At 39.7% G+C, this 22,435-nt stretch overlaps 1 protein-coding gene across 7 annotated transcripts in view; it reads right to left on the bottom strand.

Annotated features, from left to right (window-relative positions):
* Positions 1 to 85: 85 nt before the first annotated feature.
* Fam169a (family with sequence similarity 169 member A) overlaps positions 86 to 22,435 on the bottom strand; it is a 50,953-nt gene continuing 28,603 nt past the window's right edge. For all 7 annotated transcript variants that reach the window (XM_060385604.1, XM_060385605.1, XM_060385606.1 and 4 more), the window contains 7 exons: positions 17,831 to 17,959; positions 17,091 to 17,197; positions 14,206 to 14,245; positions 13,639 to 13,789; positions 9,788 to 9,944; positions 5,724 to 5,924; positions 86 to 5,010 (listed from right to left, as the gene is read on the bottom strand). In XM_060385604.1, the coding sequence (XP_060241587.1) occupies positions 4,468 to 5,010; positions 5,724 to 5,924; positions 9,788 to 9,944; positions 13,639 to 13,789; positions 14,206 to 14,245; positions 17,091 to 17,197; positions 17,831 to 17,959 (1,328 nt within the window). In that variant the 3' untranslated portion in view covers positions 86 to 4,467. The remainder of the gene's footprint in view (positions 5,011 to 5,723; positions 5,925 to 9,787; positions 9,945 to 13,638; positions 13,790 to 14,205; positions 14,246 to 17,090; positions 17,198 to 17,830; positions 17,960 to 22,435) is intronic.

The raw sequence follows: 22,435 nt of genomic DNA, 5'->3' as shown, positions 1-22,435 counted from the left end.
GCAAGCATACACGTAGATAAGATGTGTACTAAAGGGTGGGCATGCGGGGCTGGAGAGATGGCTCAGTGGGTAAGAGCACTGGCTGCTCTCCCAGAGGACGCTGATTTAATTCCCAGCACCCACGTGGCAGCTTTTAACTGTCAGTAAGGTCAGTTCCAAGGGATCTGTCACCTTCGCACTAATGTACATACAATAAAATTAAATCATTCAACAAAGAGTGGGCATGCTGCAGTGCAGGCTACCAGTGTAGTTGTAAGACCCTTAAAGGTCAATGAAAACAATTACTGAGTAGGCTAGGAAATTTAATTAGATATTTTCCATTTTGTTGCCATTAATCCTAAAAAAATGAAGCACTGAAAGGCAGAGGCAGGTGAATCTCTAGGAGTTTGAGGCCAGCCTGGTCTACAAAGTGAGCCCAGGACAGCCAACGGTACACAGAGAAACCCTGTCTCCAAAAACAAAAATAAGTAAATAAAATACAATAAAAATACAGGAAGGTAAATTTAGACTGAAAATTTTTTTCACTTACAATTAATGCTTTATGCAGTACTTGAGTGAAGTCAAGTGTAAATCTATAGTCTATTCTAAAAATAGGGAGTGCATTTATACTGCCACAGTGATGTTAAAAATTGTTTTAGATAATTCTAAACTGCCAATGCCCTGAGATGTGAGACTAAGGTCATTAGGTGTTATAAGGTAATCCACGCTCTCCTGTGATGTATGAATCATATGGTCATGGCCTTGAGCTTCAGAGAGTATATTAATCTGTAGTCGGCAACTTGCTTTAAATTGTTTATTTTCTTAAGTCTGCCTTCGCAATACAGCCAGTGTGATGAGTTGTGCCTTTTAACAGTTATTCAATGGCTAACACAGTATCTTAAGCACTTCTTCATGAATGAAACGGGGGGGTGGAGGGGGGATTTAAAACTAACAGACTAGAAAACAATCACAAAATATAGGTTTAATTACTATTTTAAACATTAAAGGGGGAAAAAACCCTAGCAAGGAAACAAACCGTAAGTTCTCCAGCAAGACTTGGTACTCTGATTAATATGACATTTTAATATAACATTTTCTTTTTTAAGTTTTAGGACGTATAAAGATGGTTAGCAAAAAGGAAGGCTAGTTTCTTGGAAGTGACCATTTGGTACAGACACATCACTTCAGGACCCTTTTTACAATGATATTAACAGTTTCCAACCAATAAAAATGGGTAACGTCTATTTGCCTAAGTTACAGTGAAAGGAAGCCTGACCTCAGGTGAGCAGTGAGTATTGCTGAGGTGCATTTGCTTATTGTTTCAGAGTTAAAAACAGCAAACAATCTTGTACCAAAATAGCATGGCAGGAAGTATGAAAACAAGCATGACATCTGTAACAGACCACACCAAAAACACCAGATTGTTAATGGACATGAAAGGCAGAAACTGATTTCTAAAATAGTTACATATGTGTAGTGTTAGTATAAATTATTTACATTGAAGTGTGAGTTTGCTGGTGTGACCACACCCTAGAAAGTAATCACAAAAGGAAGACAATCGCCAGCAGACGTTCATTTGACGGAAAGGGCTTGAAGGTACCCTATTCTAAAATCAGACCCTTATGCTGCAAACACGAGGTCGCCTGTTAAAAGCAGACAACCACTGGCCACATGTCCCCTTACTCTGCAAATCGATGGGCTGGGAGCACATGTAGAAGACCGACGTTCAAAGTCATGCCGTTTCATTTCTTTAAAACTGGTAGAGGGGCTTTACAGTAAAATTCTTACATTTTTCTGTGGTCTAATAGTTTCAGTTTGAAAGTAGAACTAAAATTTTGCGAATACTCATCTGCTGTATGTTACATAGGAAATATATATGTATATACACCAGAAGGGAACTTCAGAAAAGTACCAGTTCAAGAGACTATAGAATATGACTGAACACTCAGCAGCTGCTTGAAATCACAGAAGTCCTCCTAATACCTTGCAAAAACTTAAGTTTATTTAGATTCCCTACTGAACATAACTTTTATTACAAAGTTTATATAATCAACATGTTACTGAATATGAAAGATTTTTCCAGTGACCTGGCCTCTGGGATCTATAAACTTTAACTTCTGTCACAGACAATAAGTAACAAATTTTCTTGTGTGCTGAACAAAATGTTTGAAATCTCTCTGAATTCCATTTATATCAAACAAGTTTGGTAAGTATAAGTTTATACTGCTAGTCCCTAGTGTAATATGTGAAAATTTTAGCTCTAGAGACTATTCACACAGAGCTGCCAGTGAATGCAATCTCTTAAAAACATTTAAAGAATGTAAGGGAAACAAATAGCAAAAAAAAAAAAAAAAAAAATTTTTAAATATATATTTAAACTGAAAATTAGATTGTAAGTTTCTGAATCTTAAACTCTTCAGTTACTATTTCTAGTTGAGATGTTAACCAAAAGTTTCTCCAAATGAATACAGCATCAGCATTTGGCAAAGTCAGGGTTAATCATAATTATTCTTTAACTTAGCATTTACTGAGAAAAATTGTCCCAAGCATAATTTTCACTTGGAATGAAATCATCTAACAACTTCTAACCAGAAATTGAAGAAACAGGTATGTGCAGGTGTTCTACAATCACACAAGGGTATTTGGTCTGTTTAAAGACTGTAACTCATTAAGACTTAAAATACCAGCATCCCTAAATAAAATGTAAGACGTGACATCACCAGATCACCTGTGAAGACCAAATTAACTGAACATTAACTCACAGCACCTCAAATATAAGGATACAAAATCCCAGCATTTGTCTCACAAGGTTCAAACTGTTTCAAAAACTAAATGGTCTCAAAAATAATATCCAATTGAAGTACTAATCACAGTACTACTGATAAATTTTCTATGGAGTCTAATAACCATTTTGTTCATTCCTACTGTCAAGGAAAAAAAGTTTCTCTAAAATATCAAATGCTCTTGCCATGGAAATAAAGTACTCATAGGGGTAGCTTGCAACCAGCACTCAGAATACATCTAAAGCATATGTCCGACCCAAAGGGACAGCAGAACCTGACAGAACTTAGGCTTTTGTATAACTCAGGGCAGTTTTACGCTTATGATCTAGGTCTAAAGATGGTGGGGTACAGTTCTAAACCTATCCAAAAATGGACAGAACGGCTGGTAAGCTAGATGGAAATCTTTGGACAAGAATCACAGTGAGTGAGCAGCAGCAGAATAAAAGAGGTCTAGCTAAGGGCATATACTTGTAGTAACTGATCAGGACCACAGTCCAAATTAAACTATATGCTAAATTCAACTACTTGAGGTGTTTAGCAGATTAAAAAGTGTACTCAAGCTTTTCAGCATCTGCAAATATACAGAGAAAAAATATAGCAAACTAATACATCAGCTGGAGTTTTAAATTATGTATCCATGTGCCACAGTTAAATCTAACAATACTGTTACTGTTATCATCAGAAGATACAAAGTCTAGACTGTGTGTACCTCTCCACATAAGCTGAAGAAACTGCATCTACAACTGATAGTAAGAAATAACTACAACAATCTTCATAAGCCAATGACCATAAACTATGTTTGTCCTCTCACTTGAGATTATATTTATTGACATGGATTTGTTTTGTTTACATATGCCTGCACTTTAAAAATGGAGATTGTTTTTGATACTAAGATAAAACTTTGAGAACCCTCACCAAGTTTTACCATTAAAACCCGTAGTATAAAAGGTTTCTATGATCAAAGTGTACTAGTTCTTTTAATTTGTAGTTTTAAAATATCAATAGTTAGATGTTCTACCTGCTGAAAAAAATATGACATGGATTCTCAAAACTGACCCATGGTTCATAAAATAAGTTACTTACAGAAAATAGCCTGAAAAATTAAGAAGAATGATGAATCCTAGTCCTAAAGAGAAAACCTCCATGTGTAAAGAAGTTCAAAGTAGGCATCTGGAAGAGGGGTCCAGCAGTGTGTGGCTCCCATCTACACCTTCATGGCCAACTGAAGGCTCATGGAAGGAGCAGAAAGGGCTCTCAGCATATAGCAACCATGAAATACTTTCACTAAAAATATCTCCCAGCACGATCTGCAAGGGAATCAGGAGAGAGGCCAGGGTCAAAGTCAGGGCCAGAAGATGGGTTCTTCTCGATAAGGCCACAGACTACACCCCAGCCCATCTGGACTGACTGGCCCTCCTTCCCAAGGCACAAATCACACACACAAAAGAATCTTCCTCACTCCAGCCTGGGAAGACAGCCCTTCCTCTTGACCCACAGGCTCTCTATCAACCTCCCAGCCCATCTACCCTCTTTTACACTATACTAAATAAAATAAAGTAAATAAATGAATGGAAAAAAAAGAGTTCATCATGAAATTTTGCAATTTGTCCTTTGCCCCATGCTGTTTATCAATTCCCATGATTTAAAAACAAGAACTATGTTACAGAGAAGAGGATTTATCGTCTGCGTTTCGTTTCTTTGTCCTTTAGGCCAGCTTGGCTTTCTTCTTGCCAGGCCCTTTATGCCCTTTGGCCTTTCTTCTCAGGCTGCGCCTATCTACGACAGGTGCTTCCACTTCTATCTCCTCGGAGCTGCTGTCCACAGCTTTCTCTGCTGACGGTGCCAACTGGTCCAGCTGCTCAGATGACGCTTCTGACTGCTCCTCTGACTGGTTCTTCTGTCCTGCATTCTGTGGAAAGGGCACATCTTCAAGTTCTACTTCTATCAGAGAACTCTGAGCAGCAGATGGCTCCTGGGCCTCAGGTGCCCCTTCCTCACCCTGATCTTCCAATGAGGAAGTCATGGTGGGTGTTAAATTCTCAGAGACTGGTTCCTCAGGAAATTCTGCTGCTACAGAATTTGGAAAATCACTGTCAGACTTTTCTTCATTTGATACAGTGGCAACACTGTCTGAGCTCCCCAAATGTGTTTTCTTTTTTGAAACTAGAGACAGTTTTTCTGTAATAAATCCTTTATCATCAGATGGGCCTTGATCTGGCAACATTTCTGAGTCAGTAACAGGTGAAGTCTGGGGGGAAAAAAAAACATAATAAAACAAAGCTCAGTAAAGAGTTTTACTACAGTTCTAAAATGACTCATTCTCATACAATCATTGAACTACTGTGTCAAGAACTCAGAACTCATTATCTTTGTTAAGCATGAATATATATTCTAAGTCCAAGTCAATTTCTTTAAAATTGTCTCATGGTGAATTTAACACAATAAACTTAGAAGAAATAATTTTGCCTCAGAGTATCTAAGACTTTAAGCTTTAAGATCCTACCGAACCATCAACTGCCTCTAAGTTTTAATGCTCCTGGAGCTAGAAAAGTCTGACTGCTTTCATTAGACAATACCATTAAAGGCGATAGGAGTTCTAGTCACCAACTTCAGCAAGACATTTAGAAAGCATTGCTATTCTGTCTTTTAGCCAGTTCGAACTAACCAAATTGATTTAAATACTATACCAAATTTTCCATTAGCCTGTCTACGGAACTTAAAAAACATTTTGTTATTGGAGAACAGTACCTCACTTTGTTACAATATAGTAGATATGATGTGAGGTGGGAGTAGATTTGAACCTTGAAAGGCAAATATAAAAATTTATGCTTGAAATAAACATTTTCCTAAAGGACTACATGTTAACGGTGGAGGAAAAGATTCTGAACCCTCTACCATCTACCTAATTGCACCAATACTGGCAAACTTTACCTATGAAAAGTAAGGTCATTTCTGCCTTACCTTCTCTGGTATAGCCTCAGAAGCTTTTGAAGATTCTGCTACCAGTGGAACAAGATTCACAGTCTCTCCGCTGGAATTAAAAGGTGCAACTTTTAACTCTTCTTCAAGACCTTCACTGGTGGAGTCTTCCTCTTCAGTTACAAGTGAGGTCTTAACGGCATCATCCATTACCTCACCATTCACAGGCTCTAATGCAGAGTCCTACACCAAGAGGGAAAGTCAGGATTTGATTATAGATGATTGTTCAAATTAGGTCCACTCTCAGTCCCTACTTCTCATCCATGAAGATTCACAACAGATTTAAAACAATATAGAGTATTAAAGAACAGATTTGCTGAAGGCGGAGGGATTCAGCAAAGTAATGAATCCCCAAGGACTAGACTGCACACTCCTGCTATACCCTGGTAACAGGGAGAGGCCAGGATGCCCAGGGGTTATGCAATGTGGGTCTAAGATTCAGGGAAAAGATCCTGTTCCTTCTGTCTAGTCCTTCTTTCAGGACAATTATGGGATGAACTTCAGTAAAGAGGCAATAGAGCAAGCTGAGACTTAATACCAGCTCTGTGAAACACTGCCAGCTGCTCACCACCAGGGAAGTTGGGGCTATGCTTAGATAGCTTACCATGCCAGACAGAGGGGCACTACCAGTCCTGTGAAAACTTAGGTCTACTTGCTTCTTGCAGGGAAAACAAAAATCCTAGTCTCAGCTAGCTCAGTCAACCCAGAGTGATTTCTGAACAATCAGTTCTTTGCTTCATATTATTAAAGTACAGAAAAGTGATCTGATGGCACAAACCTTCCAATTTTTGAGCTTTTCTCCTAATATTTACTAATTTACATCTATTTGATGTTAAATATTTCAAATTCCTAATAATAGTCTAATAACCAGATGGTATACTATTACCATTTTTAAAAATTAGAAAACTAACATACATGACCATTTGAAATTAAATCCAATACTAGATTCCTGAAAGCATATAAAAGAAAACCTTTCTCCTGGGTATGGAGACACTCACCTTTAAAAGCAGCATTAGGGAGGCAGAGGCAAGTGGGTCACCTTGAGTTCAAGGCTAGCCTGGTCTACATAGTGAGCTCCAGGACAGCCAGGGCTCTGTAGAGAACCCTGCCTCAAAAAAAAAAAAAACAAAAAACAAACAAAAACAACGCAAGCAAACAAAACCACCAAAGTTTTCCAAAAGAGATGTTTAAATTATACTTAACTTTTCCAAAAGAAAACTTTTCTAAAATAAAAAATTTTCAGGGTGATCTTGGGGTATGCCTATAATCCTAGTACCTAGAAGACTAAAGTAGGAGAATTACAAGTTTGAGGAGAGTCTAATTCTAAGGTGAGCCTGGCTTATAGAAAAGGAGATTCTGTCTCACAAATAAGGAGAGGAGGGAGAGAATGTTTTCTATCATTAATATGTATCTTACTCGTACTCGCTGGCTTTGTGTGAACTAGACTCAAGTTAAAGCCATCAGAGTGAAAGGATCCTCAGATGAGGAAACGCCTCCATGAGATCCAGCTGCAAGGCATTTTTTCAATTAGTAATCAATGATGGAAGGCCCAGCCCACATGGGTGGGGCCATCCCTGGATGGTCCTGGTTCTATGAGAAAGCAGACTGAGCAAGCCATGGGGAGCAAGCCGGTGAGTAGCACCCCTCCATGGCTTCTGTGTCAGCTCCTGCTTCCAGGTTCCAGCTCTGCTTGAGTTCCTGCCCCGACTTCCTCCAATGAAGGACTATGAGCTGGAAGTGTAAGCTGAAAAGGCGCTTTCCTCCCAAACCTGCCCTTTGGTCGTGGTGTTTTGTTGCAGCAACAGAAACCTGAACTAAGACATCACTATTATACCACGCGGTACACAGAGCTGGTTACACACTGAAGGTGATTACAGAAAACTCACAGAAGAACCAACCAGAGTGGGAAAATGTTAAGGGGAAGAAAATGAGAAAGACAGAACATAAGATAAAACTGTGTTTGGGGGCGGGGGGCTGGGGGGAGAAACCTGTGGTCACAAAAAAAGAAGCAAAGAAAAGGAAAAAGTCAGCCCTTCAAGTTCTAGATTTGAGAACAGAATGAACAAAACAGGGAAGTAGACTCAACACAGAAGAATTAAGATGGCTTAAAGGTTAAGAGTACTGCTTTTGCAGGACAGGAGTAGGTTCGGTTCCTAGCTCCCATGTTAAGTGGTTCACAACTAACTGTAATGATAGCTTCAGAGGATTCAGCACACTCTTGTGGGCACCTGCACGAATATGCACACGCTCACACACAAATATAACCACATATACACAATAAAAAATAAATGACAAATCAACAGAAGTATTATTGGACTTAGGGTGACAGAAATGCAGTAGGCAAGTGACTCTGTAGATCTAGACCTAAGGTTGGGAAGGAGTTCAGTTAGTAAGGAGCACTAGGTATGTAAGGTGATAGACCTGAGTTCAAATCCCCAGCATCCACATAAAAAATATGGACACGGGGCTGCTTGTTCCTGTAACTACCAGCAGTAGGAACCGGAGATAAATGGATCCTAGGCTCACTGGTCAACCATTCTAGCCAGCCAGTCTAGATAAAGGCAAGCTTCAGCTCAGTGAAAGACCCTATCTCAGCACTAAGGCAGACAGAAAGGGAAGAGAACCACCATCCTTCTCCGGCCTTTACATGTGTGCACATGCGCACATGCACCCCCACACCACAAAAGAGGCAACAAGCCAAAGATCAAAAGGGAAAACAACCTCCCAGAATATACATATTAAGGAGGAAAAAAAGCATGTTTCAAACATATATGCAGTCACAGGGACATAATACACATCCAGGAAACTAAAGAACTTTGAGGAAGGTAAAGCATTCTGTCACCCCAAGTAGGAGAAACCACTAGAATTACAGCGGTGCTGTCACGGGGGCGCTGTAGTAACATATGCTCAATGTCTTGCCGGATGAGACAGGTTATATGACATACACTGTCTCACAACATACTACACTATATTACAGTTTAAGAGGGGAAAAAAACTATAAACATTCATTTTCCCCTCAAAGGATGTGCTTTTCTTTTCCCCAGTTTCCTAAAAGAAAAAAAATTCCATATGAAAATATAGTTTCATAAAGTAGAGAGAGCAAAGGCTGCAGCGCACTGACTTAAGAAAACCGGCAGGAGGCAAGAGGAGATGCTTGGCAGTTCCGAGCTGGCTGCTTTTCCAGGGGACCCACATTCAATTAGCAGCATGAACACACAACTCACCACTGTCTGTAACTCTGATTCCAGGGACTCTCAGGCCTTCTATTTTGTTTTTTTCAGACAGAATCTCTACATAGTCCTGGCTGTTCTAGAACTATGTAAACCAGGCTGGCCTGAAACTCAGACCCAAGTGCTGGAATTAAAGGTGTGCATCACCATGCCTGCCTGGGTCCTTTTGACCTTCAAAGGCAGCAGGCAGCAGGCACATACATGGTTCACAGATGTAATGGAGGCGAGACACCCATACACATGAAAAAATAATAACAGAAAATCGGTGATACTGTTATACTGTATACACTAGGAAAGTGGATGAGTTTTCAAGAAAGGAAGGTGCATATGAAACAATTTCAAGGAATATATGCAACAGAAAGAACTGAAGATATCAAAAATGACGGACAAATGAGTAAAGGTGAGAAAAAAGGAGAAGAGGCTAATAAACATATAAAGGGGTCAAGTACCAAGCCAAAGGATTGGGCTAGCTACAGAAGATTTATCTATTTTGTTTTAGGGTGTTGTTTTGGTTTTGTAACTACTTTACCTATCTTTCCAGAAAATGAGTTGCAGTGAGAAATAGAAACTCCAAATGCAAATCACGACTTTCTAGTCTTCTAATAACCCTGGCCCCACAAGGCACCACCACCCGTGCTCCTGTTAAGTGTGCGTCACTCCACTGGCAGTCTATTCTGCCCATGCACTGAGGGCTATCATTATTTCCCTAGCTTTATACACCCCAGCCCATGTGTCCATTTCCTTAACCACCAACACAACTTGTAACCATGGCCTCATTTCTCTCTCAGTGTGTGGGTGGGGATGTCTTCTTCTTACTTTGTCCACATCTTGTCTGTCCAGGCGTGGCTGAGTGTCCGGGGCAGGCGGTGCATCTTTATCGCTGCTCCCATCTTCACACTCGGTCACTCTCGGCTCTGGTTCTTCTTCCAGGAACTCTTCTGAGCTCTCTGACGGACGTGCAGCGGACTCTAGTCTAGACAACAAACCAGCATCATTCTTGCTTTTTCTTATTATGGTCAAGGTAAAATGTCAAGGATCCCGTTTTTGGGACCATACAGTGGATGAAGTCAGGAACTCTTGTACAGTTAAGCAAGCAATGTACAATCCCAGCCCTTTTTATTTTGAAAAGGGTCTTACTAAAATTGTCCAACATGGCTTGAGACTCACAATCCTCCTGCCTCGGCATACAAAAAATCCCTTCTGAACAAAGTAACATTTTATAATCAATAATGTTATTCTATCAGTTTTAGATCTTGTAGGTACAAAGCTAATCTTTTCATTCTGATAAATTTGTCCCTTTTGCTTGTTCAAACATCACCACCTTCTCTATTTAAACTAGACTTTTCATTTATTCTACTGAAATGAACATATATCACAGTTTACTTCCAATACTGTTAGTGCATAATCGTAAGTGCTAGCTATGACCACTGCACTGGCTACTTGACATATGCCCTAAGAACCTGGCATCGGGCTCTACCATGTTCACCGCCACTCTGTTCACAATAGCTAGGAAATGGAAATAACCTAAATGTCCTTCAGCTGACGAATGGGAAGGGAAAATGGGATAAATATGTAACGTGGATTCCTATTCAGCTGTAAAGAAAAATGAAATTTTTAAGTGAATGGATGGAACTAGAAAATACTTATGTGGTTTCAAAGGTAAAGGCTCCCACAAGCTCCAGGTTTGAATTCTTAGTGCCTAGTTGGTAAGACTGTTTGGGAAAGATTAGGAGGTGTGTCGTTGGGAGTGGGCTCGAAGTTTCAAAAGACTCCTAGTATGCTCTCAGCCTCCTGTTTGAGGTTTAGGATGTGCTCTCGACTGCTGCTCTAGAACCAGACTTCCCTGCCTCCTGTCATACTCTCGGCCATTCTAGTGACGGGCTCCTACCCCTCTGGAAATTTAACCAAGTGAACCGTGGTTTTAAGTTGACTTTGCCATGGTCTTTTGTCACACCAACAGAAGAGGAGCTAGGAAAGTGGGACCATGGCATGGACAACTGCCGTGACAAACACGACCACCCAGTTTGGGTGTTTTTGGTTTGGGTTTTCCTTTTTTTCCTTGAAGGAATATGGAAGACTTTGGGACTCTGGACTAGGAAAATGGTTGAATGCTGTAAGGCGAGCTTTACCGTCCATCCCGGTAGACGATTGGAAGACGGCAGTACAGAAAACTACATGAACTGTGGAGACCCAACTCAAGAGGCCTCAGTGGGGACGAGTATTAGCAACCTGGCTAATATCTTGTTGATATTTTGGCAAAGAATGCGGCTGCCTCCCATCCTAAGAACTTGTTTGACACCAAACTGATAACGGCACAATTTCTTCAGCAGAGGAGATGTCAAGGCGGGCTAATCAGCCTTGAAATCTTAATAATCATTCTGCCCTGTGGCTATTAATAATCACGCTTATACAGGTTGACAACGAAAAAGAGTAGCGGGGCAAAAAGGAATACAAAACACAGTTTAAAAAGAAAAGGAACAGCATGAAACACAGAGCCACAGGATTTGGCGTTTTCCATGATGGGTTTCAGTTTTGCTTTGGTCCAGTATTTCCTCACTATGCTCCCTTTCCTCTCTCAATGAATATTCTGTGCCTAGTATGTTGATGTTATGTAATTTGCTTTTTTATTTTACAGGGGGTTACAACTGGAAAATTCTTTTTTTTTTTTAATTTTTTTGTTTTGTTTGTTTTTTGTTATTGTCTCCTTGTTGTTTTGTTTTGGTTTGATTTTTCAAGACAGCTTGTGCAGCTTTAGTTGTCCTGGACTCTGTAGACCAGGCTGGCTTGGAACTTGGAGATCCACCTGCCTCTGCCTCCCAAGTGCTAGGATTCAAGGTGTGTGTCTCCGAGCCCCCGGTGCATTACAATTAGGAGATTGCCTCGAGTCTCATGAGTGTCTTTGAACTTTGGACTTTTAAAGTACTGAAACTGAAAATTTATGGTGACTTTTAAAGTTGGATTAAATGCATTATGATATGGCCACAAGCCTATGGTGGTCAGGGAGTTGAATATGGTTGCTTGAATAAAAATGAGATAGAGTTGGAGAAAAACACAGGAAGAGTTACAAGGGGGAGAGGGAAGGGTAGAAAGAAGTAAACGCATTAACTGTGTATGAAAGAACTCGTGTAATACGGAAGTGGGGAGAGATGTTGCATGCCTTTAACCCCAGCACTTGGGAGACAGAGACAGGAGGTTCTCTGTGAGCTTGAGGCCAGCCTGGTCTACAGAGTGAGTGCCAGAATAGTCAGCACTACACAGAGAAACTACATGTGTGAGGCCCTGGGTTCTATGTCTGCCATACCACGCAAAAATAATCAAAACCAAACAAAGAGACGGTCGAGCATCAGCATACTGAGCCTGAAGAGCTTGGCTGGGAGGCCTTGCATCTAAAGTCGCTCCTAACCGTGCTTATGCATTTCTACTCATCTTTGAAAACCCGGCCCTAAAGGAACAGAAGACAGTGATAGAGGACACCCAGTGCTCTCTTCTGGATGCTGCATAAGCTCACAGGTACCCACATGCACACACACACTCACACACATACACACAAACCTTAAAAATTCAAACGTAAAAGTCATTACATTAAATAATAGCTTGTGAGAATAAGGCATAATTATCTAAACCTATTATTCATTTCATACATTTTGAGATTTATGTATTTATTTATATCTTTAATGTAAACATTTTATTAATTATCCCAATCTAAAATTATTTACATAGTCAAATTGACAAGATTTTTTTGAGTAAATAATTTGGCATCTAAAATGACAAAGCTATAAATTAACTAAATGATTAAACTGAATGGTTGGTAGTCTAATTTTAATATAAAATATAAAATCTTGGTTTTCATTAGATGCTAAGGAAGGGCTATGGAGATGGCTCAGTAGAGAGCTCATGAAGCATACACAAAGCCCTTGGTTCGATCCCCCTGTACTATATAAACTTGATACTGTGCTGGACGCCTGTAGTAAGAGGCAGAGGAAATGGCCATAAAGCAAGTTTCAGAACACTGAAAGCCTCCTTCAAAAACTGAAAAATAAAATAGGAGAAACTTCATCATTTTCACCTTTTTCAGAAAGAGATTTACCATACAGTACAAGATAGCCTCACATTCTCAGCCTCCCAAGTCGTGGGGCATGAACCACCATGTCCGGTCTGAAGATAAACGCTTACTCAGCGCTCTGTTGACTCTGCTGACTGCCAAGGCTCTGGAAGAACTGACTGTAGTTTTGGGGTTATCACTAACCTACAAACTATGTCCAGTAGCCCAGGTAGAGTGGATTCATTATAAAGTAACTTATTTAAAAAAAACAAAACAACAACAACAAAAAAAACAGGCTTTAAGCGTCAGGATTACTAAAACCTATCCTATCAAATTCAGAGCTGATGACAATGAATTTTCTGGGAGAACACAATGACTAGAATATTCTGGATTTGCACATACATTCCAGCCTCTTACTTGCCAGCGCTTTTCATAACAATGTTCAGATAGTACACTCCTGGGAAGCCTGATCAATAGTCTTGCAGCACAGACAAAAAGCAAACCCTAGACAAGGCTAACTGCTGCACCAGCAAAAGGCAGCTCCGCCTTCCTGACTAACAGATACCAACAGTATAGAAGCAATAATACATGAAATAATCTGAAAGAAATATCATGTCTTCCTTACTTGTTCATTGGAGCGGTAGGTGAAGTCTGGGCACTGTTTTCATCTTCACCTTGAGAACTATTAAATTCAGAATCCTGAAACCGCTTTCCAATCTTCGGTCGTTTTAGGTGACCGCTTCGCGTGCGAGTGGAAACGGGTGTCTTTTCGAGACCTGAGAGAAAACCAGTAGAAATGCCTTTCACTATGCATGGAAAGGACTACCTATTAAGACACACAGAAATGCAAAAACTACAGTAGATTAACCCACCCACTGTCCCATTACAGTTTTGCTCCTTCCTTCAGATCAAGCTACAAAAACAATGTCAGCTTTGTTTTCATTATAAAGTAACTGTCAATGTTCACTCCTCATATCCCTACATGAGGTTTACTCTGCTTCTGCACTTTCCTTTATGCGCTCTCTTACTAACTTGGGGGGAGTGAGGCAGACATTATGATCCCTATGTGACAAGAACGGGGGGGTTCAACAGCACCCTCAGTGTTCACACACAGTAAAACCAGGGGCCGTGGTGGCATGAGGAGAGAGCCCAAAGCTAGAACACTTACTAAGAGAACAGCTGGTTTTCTTACCTTCAGAAGTGCTAGCAAAGGCATCTTTTAGGGAATGGATCTAAAATAGAGATAAAGATTAAAATCTAATGTTTTAAGCTATCCTTTCTCACTATGGACCTATTTCGTTCATACTTTCAAAAAATATTTAACTGTATTCAAACAGTAATTTTTGTTACAAAATCTACCTTCAAAATTAAATTTATAGTCTTTCTTCATTATAAGCCTAAGAACTTATCCGAGGATCTGAAATGGTCACACCTATTTGTTCTGCTGGGGTGTTTGGTTTTGGTGCTTTGGGGGTTTTGTTGTTGGGTTTTGTTTTGTTTAGCATGCTAGCTTCACCCAGGTATCTACTGCTAATGTTTTTAAACATACAACTAAAGTTCCCCAACTTCTACCTTGATTTCCAAAGCAAGTATCTCCAAATAAATGGTTCCTCTGATTTCACATTAAACCTAGCTAAAGATAAATTCCCGACTTTATTCCTTATCTATATTAATGGCAACAACAATTACAGTCACTCTAGTTAAAACACAAGAAATAGTAATGAGGTCTTTCTAGCCCTCATTCAAGCAATCACAAAGCTTGCTGATTTTAAATGAAGGCTAACTCGGAACTATCCTGTCCTATCAGCACTGCTTTACCCAGGCCTTTATCATCTTAATCTGAACAATTCCAACAGCTTCCTCACTGGTCAAGTATTCCCACTGCATCCTATCTGACCCTTCACACCCAATAAAATAATGCTTCCCATGACAAACTTTGCTTAAACCTTAAATAAACACCTTATCACTGTAGAGAATGCAAACTAAAAAACTTTTTGATAACTCTTTCACTTTAAATGTTATTTCTTTTACATGTTATCTCCTAAAATGCCCTAGCAACCCTTTCCGTAGAACTCCCACCTGTCCTTAAATCATCCTTTAGCTATATACCTTCAATCTTTGCGACAATAACAACTAGTATCCTGTAGTTTATTTTTCCAACAAGGGATCAACTAGTTCTCTCATGTATACAAGAACCATGCCTCTGAATGTCCACTTCATGCTGACGCCTACTCCATTACAAAACACCATCCACTCATTTACCATTCTACACTTACTCAACTACAACGTGATAAGCACAGATGTCAAAAGATCTATTTAAGGTTGACAAGAACTGATACTGTATTTCAGAACAGCTAGTAGAGCTATGTGCATTTGAAAGATACCAATAAAGTAATTGCAAGTGTTTTGAGGCAACAGGTATGCAAATTATCCAAATCCAATCATACACATAATGTACGTAATAAAATTTCACATTGTACTGTGTAAACATACGTATATATGTAGTAATGAAAAATTTAAAGCCTAATTATGGTAGTTAACTGTGGCAAATGCATAATAAAAATCTTGTCCTCAGGAAGTCTATTATTCAACTAGAAAGATAAAAATGAAAAGATAAAGAGATTCAAAGAGAAATACATGTAATGATTTATGTACACAAATAAGTAAAAGCAAGAATAAACCATGTAGTCTAACTAAAACTACTAGGTGGCTACAAAGTTTTCTTGAACTAAAACATTAAATAGTATGAAGAATATGAACTTCAAAAATGACAGAATATACAATTTATGCTATTAAGCTTATGACAGACTATCACCTCAACAGTTTCTCAATCAAATGACATTTAAAAGTGTTTGGCTTTATATTAAAATAAACAAAATTCCTGGTTCTCCTTGCTTTTGTAGTAACTGAAGGCAGTGGGTGGATATGGCTCTGAGGAGTACAGACTGTGGCATAAAGAGAGCAGGCTCTGCCGGGCATGGCGGCACACAGTCCAAGAAGCGTGTAGGTCTCCATGAGTTCCAGGCCAGTCAGGACAGCCCATTTAGACACTGTCTCAACAACAAACAACTAAAGAGAAGGAACAGGGACAGTGACTCATGACAATGTTCTAAATACAGGAATATATAGAAAAATAAAAACGGAGTTTTCAGTAGTTCTACTATGTGTGTTATCGTTAGAAAGGTTAGAAATCTTTTCTTTTCTTTTTCTGTTTTTCCAGACAGGGCTTCTCTGTTTAGCCTTGGCTGACTTGCTTTGTAGACCAGGCTGGCCTCAAACTCACAATGATGCACCTGCCCTCTGCCTCCTTGAGTGCTGGGATTAAAGGCATGCACTAGCACGCCGGCTCTACAGTCAACTCATGTGTCAACTAAGACATGGAGTAAAAATTGTATTACATATACATGAAAAAAAAAAAACTAACAGTGGCTAACAATCTGGGTAGTAGGAGTATATATTTTTTTCTTTCATATGTATCCTAAATTAGGTTATTTTTCTTTTTTCTTCCCCCCCCCCCAAGACAGGGTTTCTCTGTGTAGCTCTGGCTGTCCTGGAACTCACTCTATAGATCAGGCTGAACTTAAAGAGACCCACCTGCCTCTGCCTCCCCAGTGCTGGGATCAAAGGTGTGTACATCACTGCCCAGCTTTAAATTAGTTTTAATTAGCTTGTAATATTGTAAACATCATTATAAATGTTTTCAAAGAGCATTAAATCTTTAATAATCAATTGATAGAAGCCACCAAGAAAACAAATGCAGCTGGAGTTTCCTAAATCTGTTGAATAAACTGTAATGTTTGAACTTTAGCTGGGCCTCAGAGTGTAAATACAGTCTGAACTAGTCCTAAGGCTAAGGCAGGACAGTTTAAGGGTTAAGGCCAGGCTAGAATAACGCAACTTGATGAGACCCACCCCAAAACAAATAGTAAACAGGTGGCTGGGCCAGGGATAACTCTGGTGAAACACTTGCCTAACATACACCAGGCCCCACGCTCAATGCTCACTGTCACCACAACAAACAGCAAAAACAAAGGACACAAAAACATTACTATTTCCTATGATAGTCAAAGAGTATACCTGCATTTCACTAGATTGGCTGTCTTCCATTTCAGGTTCATATTCTGATACAGCAGCAAGGCCATATTCTACAGATACAGGTCTTTTGGCTTCATATTGAGAAATCTCTATATATAGAAAAAAAATTTAAATTATGAGCCAATCATATTTGATTTTCATTTTAAAGTACATTATTTTCACAGGCTCCTAAGAGCAGCACAGATAAAAAAGAATCAAGAATCTAGGTATGACATGTCTTTCCTTTATAATACTTAAACTAATCCTTTGACCCAGAAAGCCTAACCCTTGCTTCTTCATTAATATACTTATTTTTTACTCCCAAATCCCATTGGGCTATTTCAATGTTTAGGCTAGTCTAGGTCTGTTTTAGCTTTTATCTTTTGTTTTTTTAATTTTACATTTGCCAGCAGGTATGTACACACCATGTGTGTACCTGGTGCCCACGGAGGAGGTCAGAAGAAGGTGTTAGACCCCATGGAACTGGAGATATAACAGCCACCGTGTGGGTGCTGGGAATTGAGGCCAGTCCTTTAAAAGAGCAACAAGTGTTCCTAATGCTGAGGCATCTCTCCAGCTGCCTCTACACCTGTTTTTTATTAGTGACTCATAAGTAAAAGCATAATTAAAACTCCAAACTTTAAAAGGGGGTCTGCACCCAGAAAGGTCACATCACTGAGGTATAAGGCACCACCACTATGGGTTGCTCCTTTTTAAACAGTCCCATATCCTACCAGTCTCACCTGTAACTTTAATTGCTTCTCTCTGTAATGCTCTGGTGACTGGTATCCGCTGATGCCAATGACCCACACCTTCAACTTCCCAAAGAAGTTCATGATCTCCCGGATACTTTTCAAAGTATTGCTTGGAAGCTGCAAAACACATTTAACAATTTCCTAGAAATCTCAAATGGCAAAAAGAACAGACAAGGGGGCTGGAGAGATGGCTCAGAGGTTAGGAGCACTGACTGTTCTTCCAAAGGTCCTGAGTTCAATTCCCAGCAACCACATGGTGGCTCACAACCATCTGTAATGAGATCTGGTGCAGGTGTACATGCAGACAATAAGTAAATACTAAAAAAAAAAAAAAAAAAAGAACAGACAAAAGATGCCCAAGTCAGTCAGTGAGGGGCATAAACCTGACACCAAAAACACAGCCACGGTAACTATAAGAGTACACAGCAGTCTCAGCCACAAGTCACACTCTTGAGGCTGGAGAGAAGGCTTCGTGGTTAAGAGCATTTGCTGCTCTTCCAGAGGACCTGAGTTTGGTTCTCAGAACCCATGATGACTCACAACCATCTGTAACCCTAATTCCAGGGGGTCTAACAGCCTCTTCTGACCTCCACAGACACTGAGCACTCAACGTAGTACAGGCACACATGCCAGTCAAATACTCACACACGTAAAAAAGGAAACAAAGCTTTTAAAAAAGTAAAAATCCCATAAATTTTCAAATAAAAATTGTTAATTAAAGAATATCAATACAGGTATGAATGGAGTCACTATGTAAAGTTGAAAATCATACAAAAAATGTTACAGGAAAACATTTGATAGTTGTCAAAATAAGTCACACACTAGAGGCCAATCACTATGTAATCCCATTTATGTGATCTAACTAGAATAGGCAATACAAAGGTTAACAAAAGGCAACTCATGTTGGGCATGAAAAAAAGGGTTGGAAATAGTGATGATGAGTATACAGCACTGTGTACAATAACAGAAATTACTTACTAAATGACAAATATCGTCATCACAACTGTAAAACTGGTTAACATAAAAACAACCACAAAGCATACTATGCTTTAAAAGTTTATGAACATGCAAATGTGACACCATGGGAAAGAAGGATGCACTCACTGATTTCAGGGGTGCAATTATGTCTAGATACCAAAGGAAAAGGAAGGGCTGCCAGAATTCAACAGCTCCACAGAGAAGATGAATGATATAAAACCCCATTATCTGAAATGCTGTTTCCAATTTTAGAGTTTTTCATATTTTAAATATTTGAATAGGCTTTACAATATAATTGATCTGAAATTTTAAAATGCTCTAAAACATGAAACTTTTTGGGTGACATACGCTTCCTGTGTTTCAGACTTGGAGCATTTTCCATTTTGGTGAAGCATACTCAGCCTGTAGGTAATTCTCATTAAATGCAAACTTTTGTAATCTGTATACTGAATACAAAGATACCATTCTATCACATAAACAGATTGTGTGCAAATCCACAGACTAACTTGTAACTGGGGATTTTCCAGCCCTCTCAAATCATAGAGGTATGCCCCTGGGCTAGAATAAGAAATGTAATTCTTGGAGCAGTGGGAATGCTAACCCAAGGTAACTCTCACACATATGTGTAAATGGTCACCTAGACTGTTCTGCATCTACTACATAGGTATCTCTTATCCCAAATGCTTTAGACAGAAGTTGTTTTGGATTTCTTTTCAGATGTTTTAATATTTGCCAACCTTAAATACAAAGACATTTTTGTTATATATCCCTTATACGTACAGCCTGAAGATAACTATATATATTATTTTTGGTAAGTCTATGCTTCTGACTTCACATGAAGTCCACTGTGGAATTTCATACCTGTGGCATCGAATCAGCGCTCAGAGTTGTTCAGATTTTATATTAGCTATTGGATTGTCTGCAATGTTGGAGTAAGGAAGACAGAGATAGGAATTAGCAGGCCTGGAAGCTAATGAAGATGGACCTGGACTCCCACTTACCATATGAAAAAGTGGAGGTTCAGAGAACTACTAAGGCCTCCTAAGGAAAGCTACTTCCTCCTGGTCTGCCTTCTGTCTCTTAGTGGAGCCATGACTTTCTTTTCTTTGTTTCACTCTATGTATAAACTTTGGTCTCTCTCTATGTAGCCCTGGTTGTTCTAGAATTCGCTCTCCTGCTCTTACTTCTGGCCTTGGGTGAAGACATGACATTTTATTTGTTTGTCTATGTATTTTGGTCTCTCTATGTGTTCTCACTTGCTTTGTAGTCCAGGCTGACCTCAAATTCAGAGATTTGCCTTCCCAGCATTCCAAAGAAGAGAACACTATACACCACTGTTCCCTTCCTTAAGAATTAATCCACAGGAGGACAGGTGTGCTGGCATACACCTTTAATCCTAGCAGTCTAGAGGCAGGTGGATTTCTGTGAGTTTGAGGGCAGCCTGGTCTATAAAGTGAGTCGAGGACAGCCAGGGATACACAGAGAAACCCTGACTAAAAAAAAAAAAGAAACAAGCAAACAAAAACAAAAAACAATACACAGGCCTGCCAATCACCTGGGCAACCACCCCTCAGGAAAACTAATTTACCTAAGACTGAGAGATAATTGAGCCCCTTTTTTGAGGTAACCCACTCATGCATCCCAGGAGTCCATCTCTTATGGGAGTTGCTCACAAATAGTCACTGCTAAGCCTGCCACTTTTCTGAGCTAACTCTTCCTTTTGCCCTTTATGTCTATCCTTTGAATGCAAACCAAAAAAACCTAAGCATGCGCTCCCCAACATTCTGGGATTTCTCACTCTTTATTTTTCATACAGCTACTTGCACATCTCCATGGCTGACCACAATTCAAAAGGCATGACTCTCACTCTTCCTTTTCTCCATCTCTCTCCCCCTAGTGGCTGCTGGGACTTACAGTTTGCCAATCCTGCTGTTTTTCTTTCAAATTCTCAAGTTTTATTCTTAAGCTTTCTTCTGAGTCTGTTTTCAAATTTTTTACCAAGGAATATAAACCTGTAAAAGGAAATTCTAATTCCTCTGTCACACATGTCTTGTTCAGTTTTATATCTGAAAAACAGACTAAACTTGCAGGACACAAAACCAGCATATAAAAACCACTAGTGCTGCTATACACAAACAGCAAACTATTTTTTTTTTGTGAAGCTCTCTTTTAAGTGTATGGGTGTTTTGCCTGCATGTACGTCTGTGTAGCACATGTTTATCTGCTGCTCATGGAGGCCAGGAAAGAGATTAGGATCCTGCACCACTGGAGTTATAGATGGGTGGTGCTAGGAATCAAACAAAAGTCCTCTAGAAAAGCAGCGAGTGCTCTCAACTGATGAAGCATCTCTCCAGCTCCTATGTATTTGTTTAATTTATGTACATATTTATTGTGTAGATAGGGTATGTGTGGTGTGTAAATGTGTAAAGTATATGCACATGTATGTGTGTATGTACCAGAGCATGCAGAAGCCAGAGGAAAACAGATGTATCTTCCTCTATTACTCTGATTTATTATATGAGATGGTCTCTTACTAAACTCAAAGCTCACAGTTTTGGAAAAGCTCGGGATATCTGTCCATATCTAACCCTCCAACGCTGGGGTTACAGGCACTTGCAGCCATGCTCAACTTTTACCTGGGTGGTGGGAATTTGAGTTCATGTTCTTTTGCTTTCAAAGCTGGGTATTCTTACTCACTGAGCCATATCCTCAGACCCACTAATGTCAAATTATTGGAAAGGGAAATCAGGAAAACTATATCATTCATAAGAACCTAAAAACTAAACTATACCTAAAAATAAACTTAACCAAAACGTCCTATAATATCAAACAGTATAAATACCGGTACACAACCTGAAAAGAAGGGCTGAAGAGATGGTCCAGCTGTTAAGGCCAGCTGTTCCAGTGGACCAGTTTGGCTCCCAGCAGCCATGTTGGGAGGCTCACAACTTGCCTATGAATCCAGCTCTAGGAGGTTCACAGCCCTTTCCAGAATCACAGGCACTAGCACACCTGTGGCAAGTACGCAGGCACACATGTACACACAGGGTACACGTAAGTATACATACACAGGTACAAGTACACACATATGAAAATGCACATGCACACACAAGGTGCATTCTAAAGAATGGTTTACTAAAAAGGAGTAGAAGTGGGAGAGGTCGGAACCTTATGAAACCCTTCTCTTCAATACCTATCCCCACTCAGACTATTACACAGTGGTTACTTGGATTTAAGCGTACAAATGACCCCAGAAATTATTTTAAATTCCATTTTAACGAGAGAATATGAATTAGTGTAAAATAAATGCACAAGTGGAATAAACTGTCTCTGGTAACAGTGTTAGGAGCATAGAGGTCCTTGGGCTCACAGATCCACACTGGGGAAACCAGGAATATTGAACATGCAGGGTTGTCTCTTCAAAGGAACGATGTATAATCTGTTTTCTGACCAGAAGGCTGAGAATGAAGGTGGTCAGTAGTCTAGATGGCCTCTGTGTTTTCTGTAGGGCCAGGCCACATGTGGCTACCCCAGGCTCCCACACACTGGACCAGAAAAGGTTGACAGCCTCAGTGACCTCTGCACTACCTCCATGACTGTTGAGCACTTGCCACA

Source organism: Meriones unguiculatus, chromosome 6, assembly GCF_030254825.1.
Source record: "Meriones unguiculatus strain TT.TT164.6M chromosome 6, Bangor_MerUng_6.1, whole genome shotgun sequence".
Taxonomy (NCBI): Eukaryota; Metazoa; Chordata; class Mammalia; order Rodentia; family Muridae; genus Meriones; species Meriones unguiculatus.
This window is presented reverse-complemented; position numbering and strand designations above follow the sequence as displayed.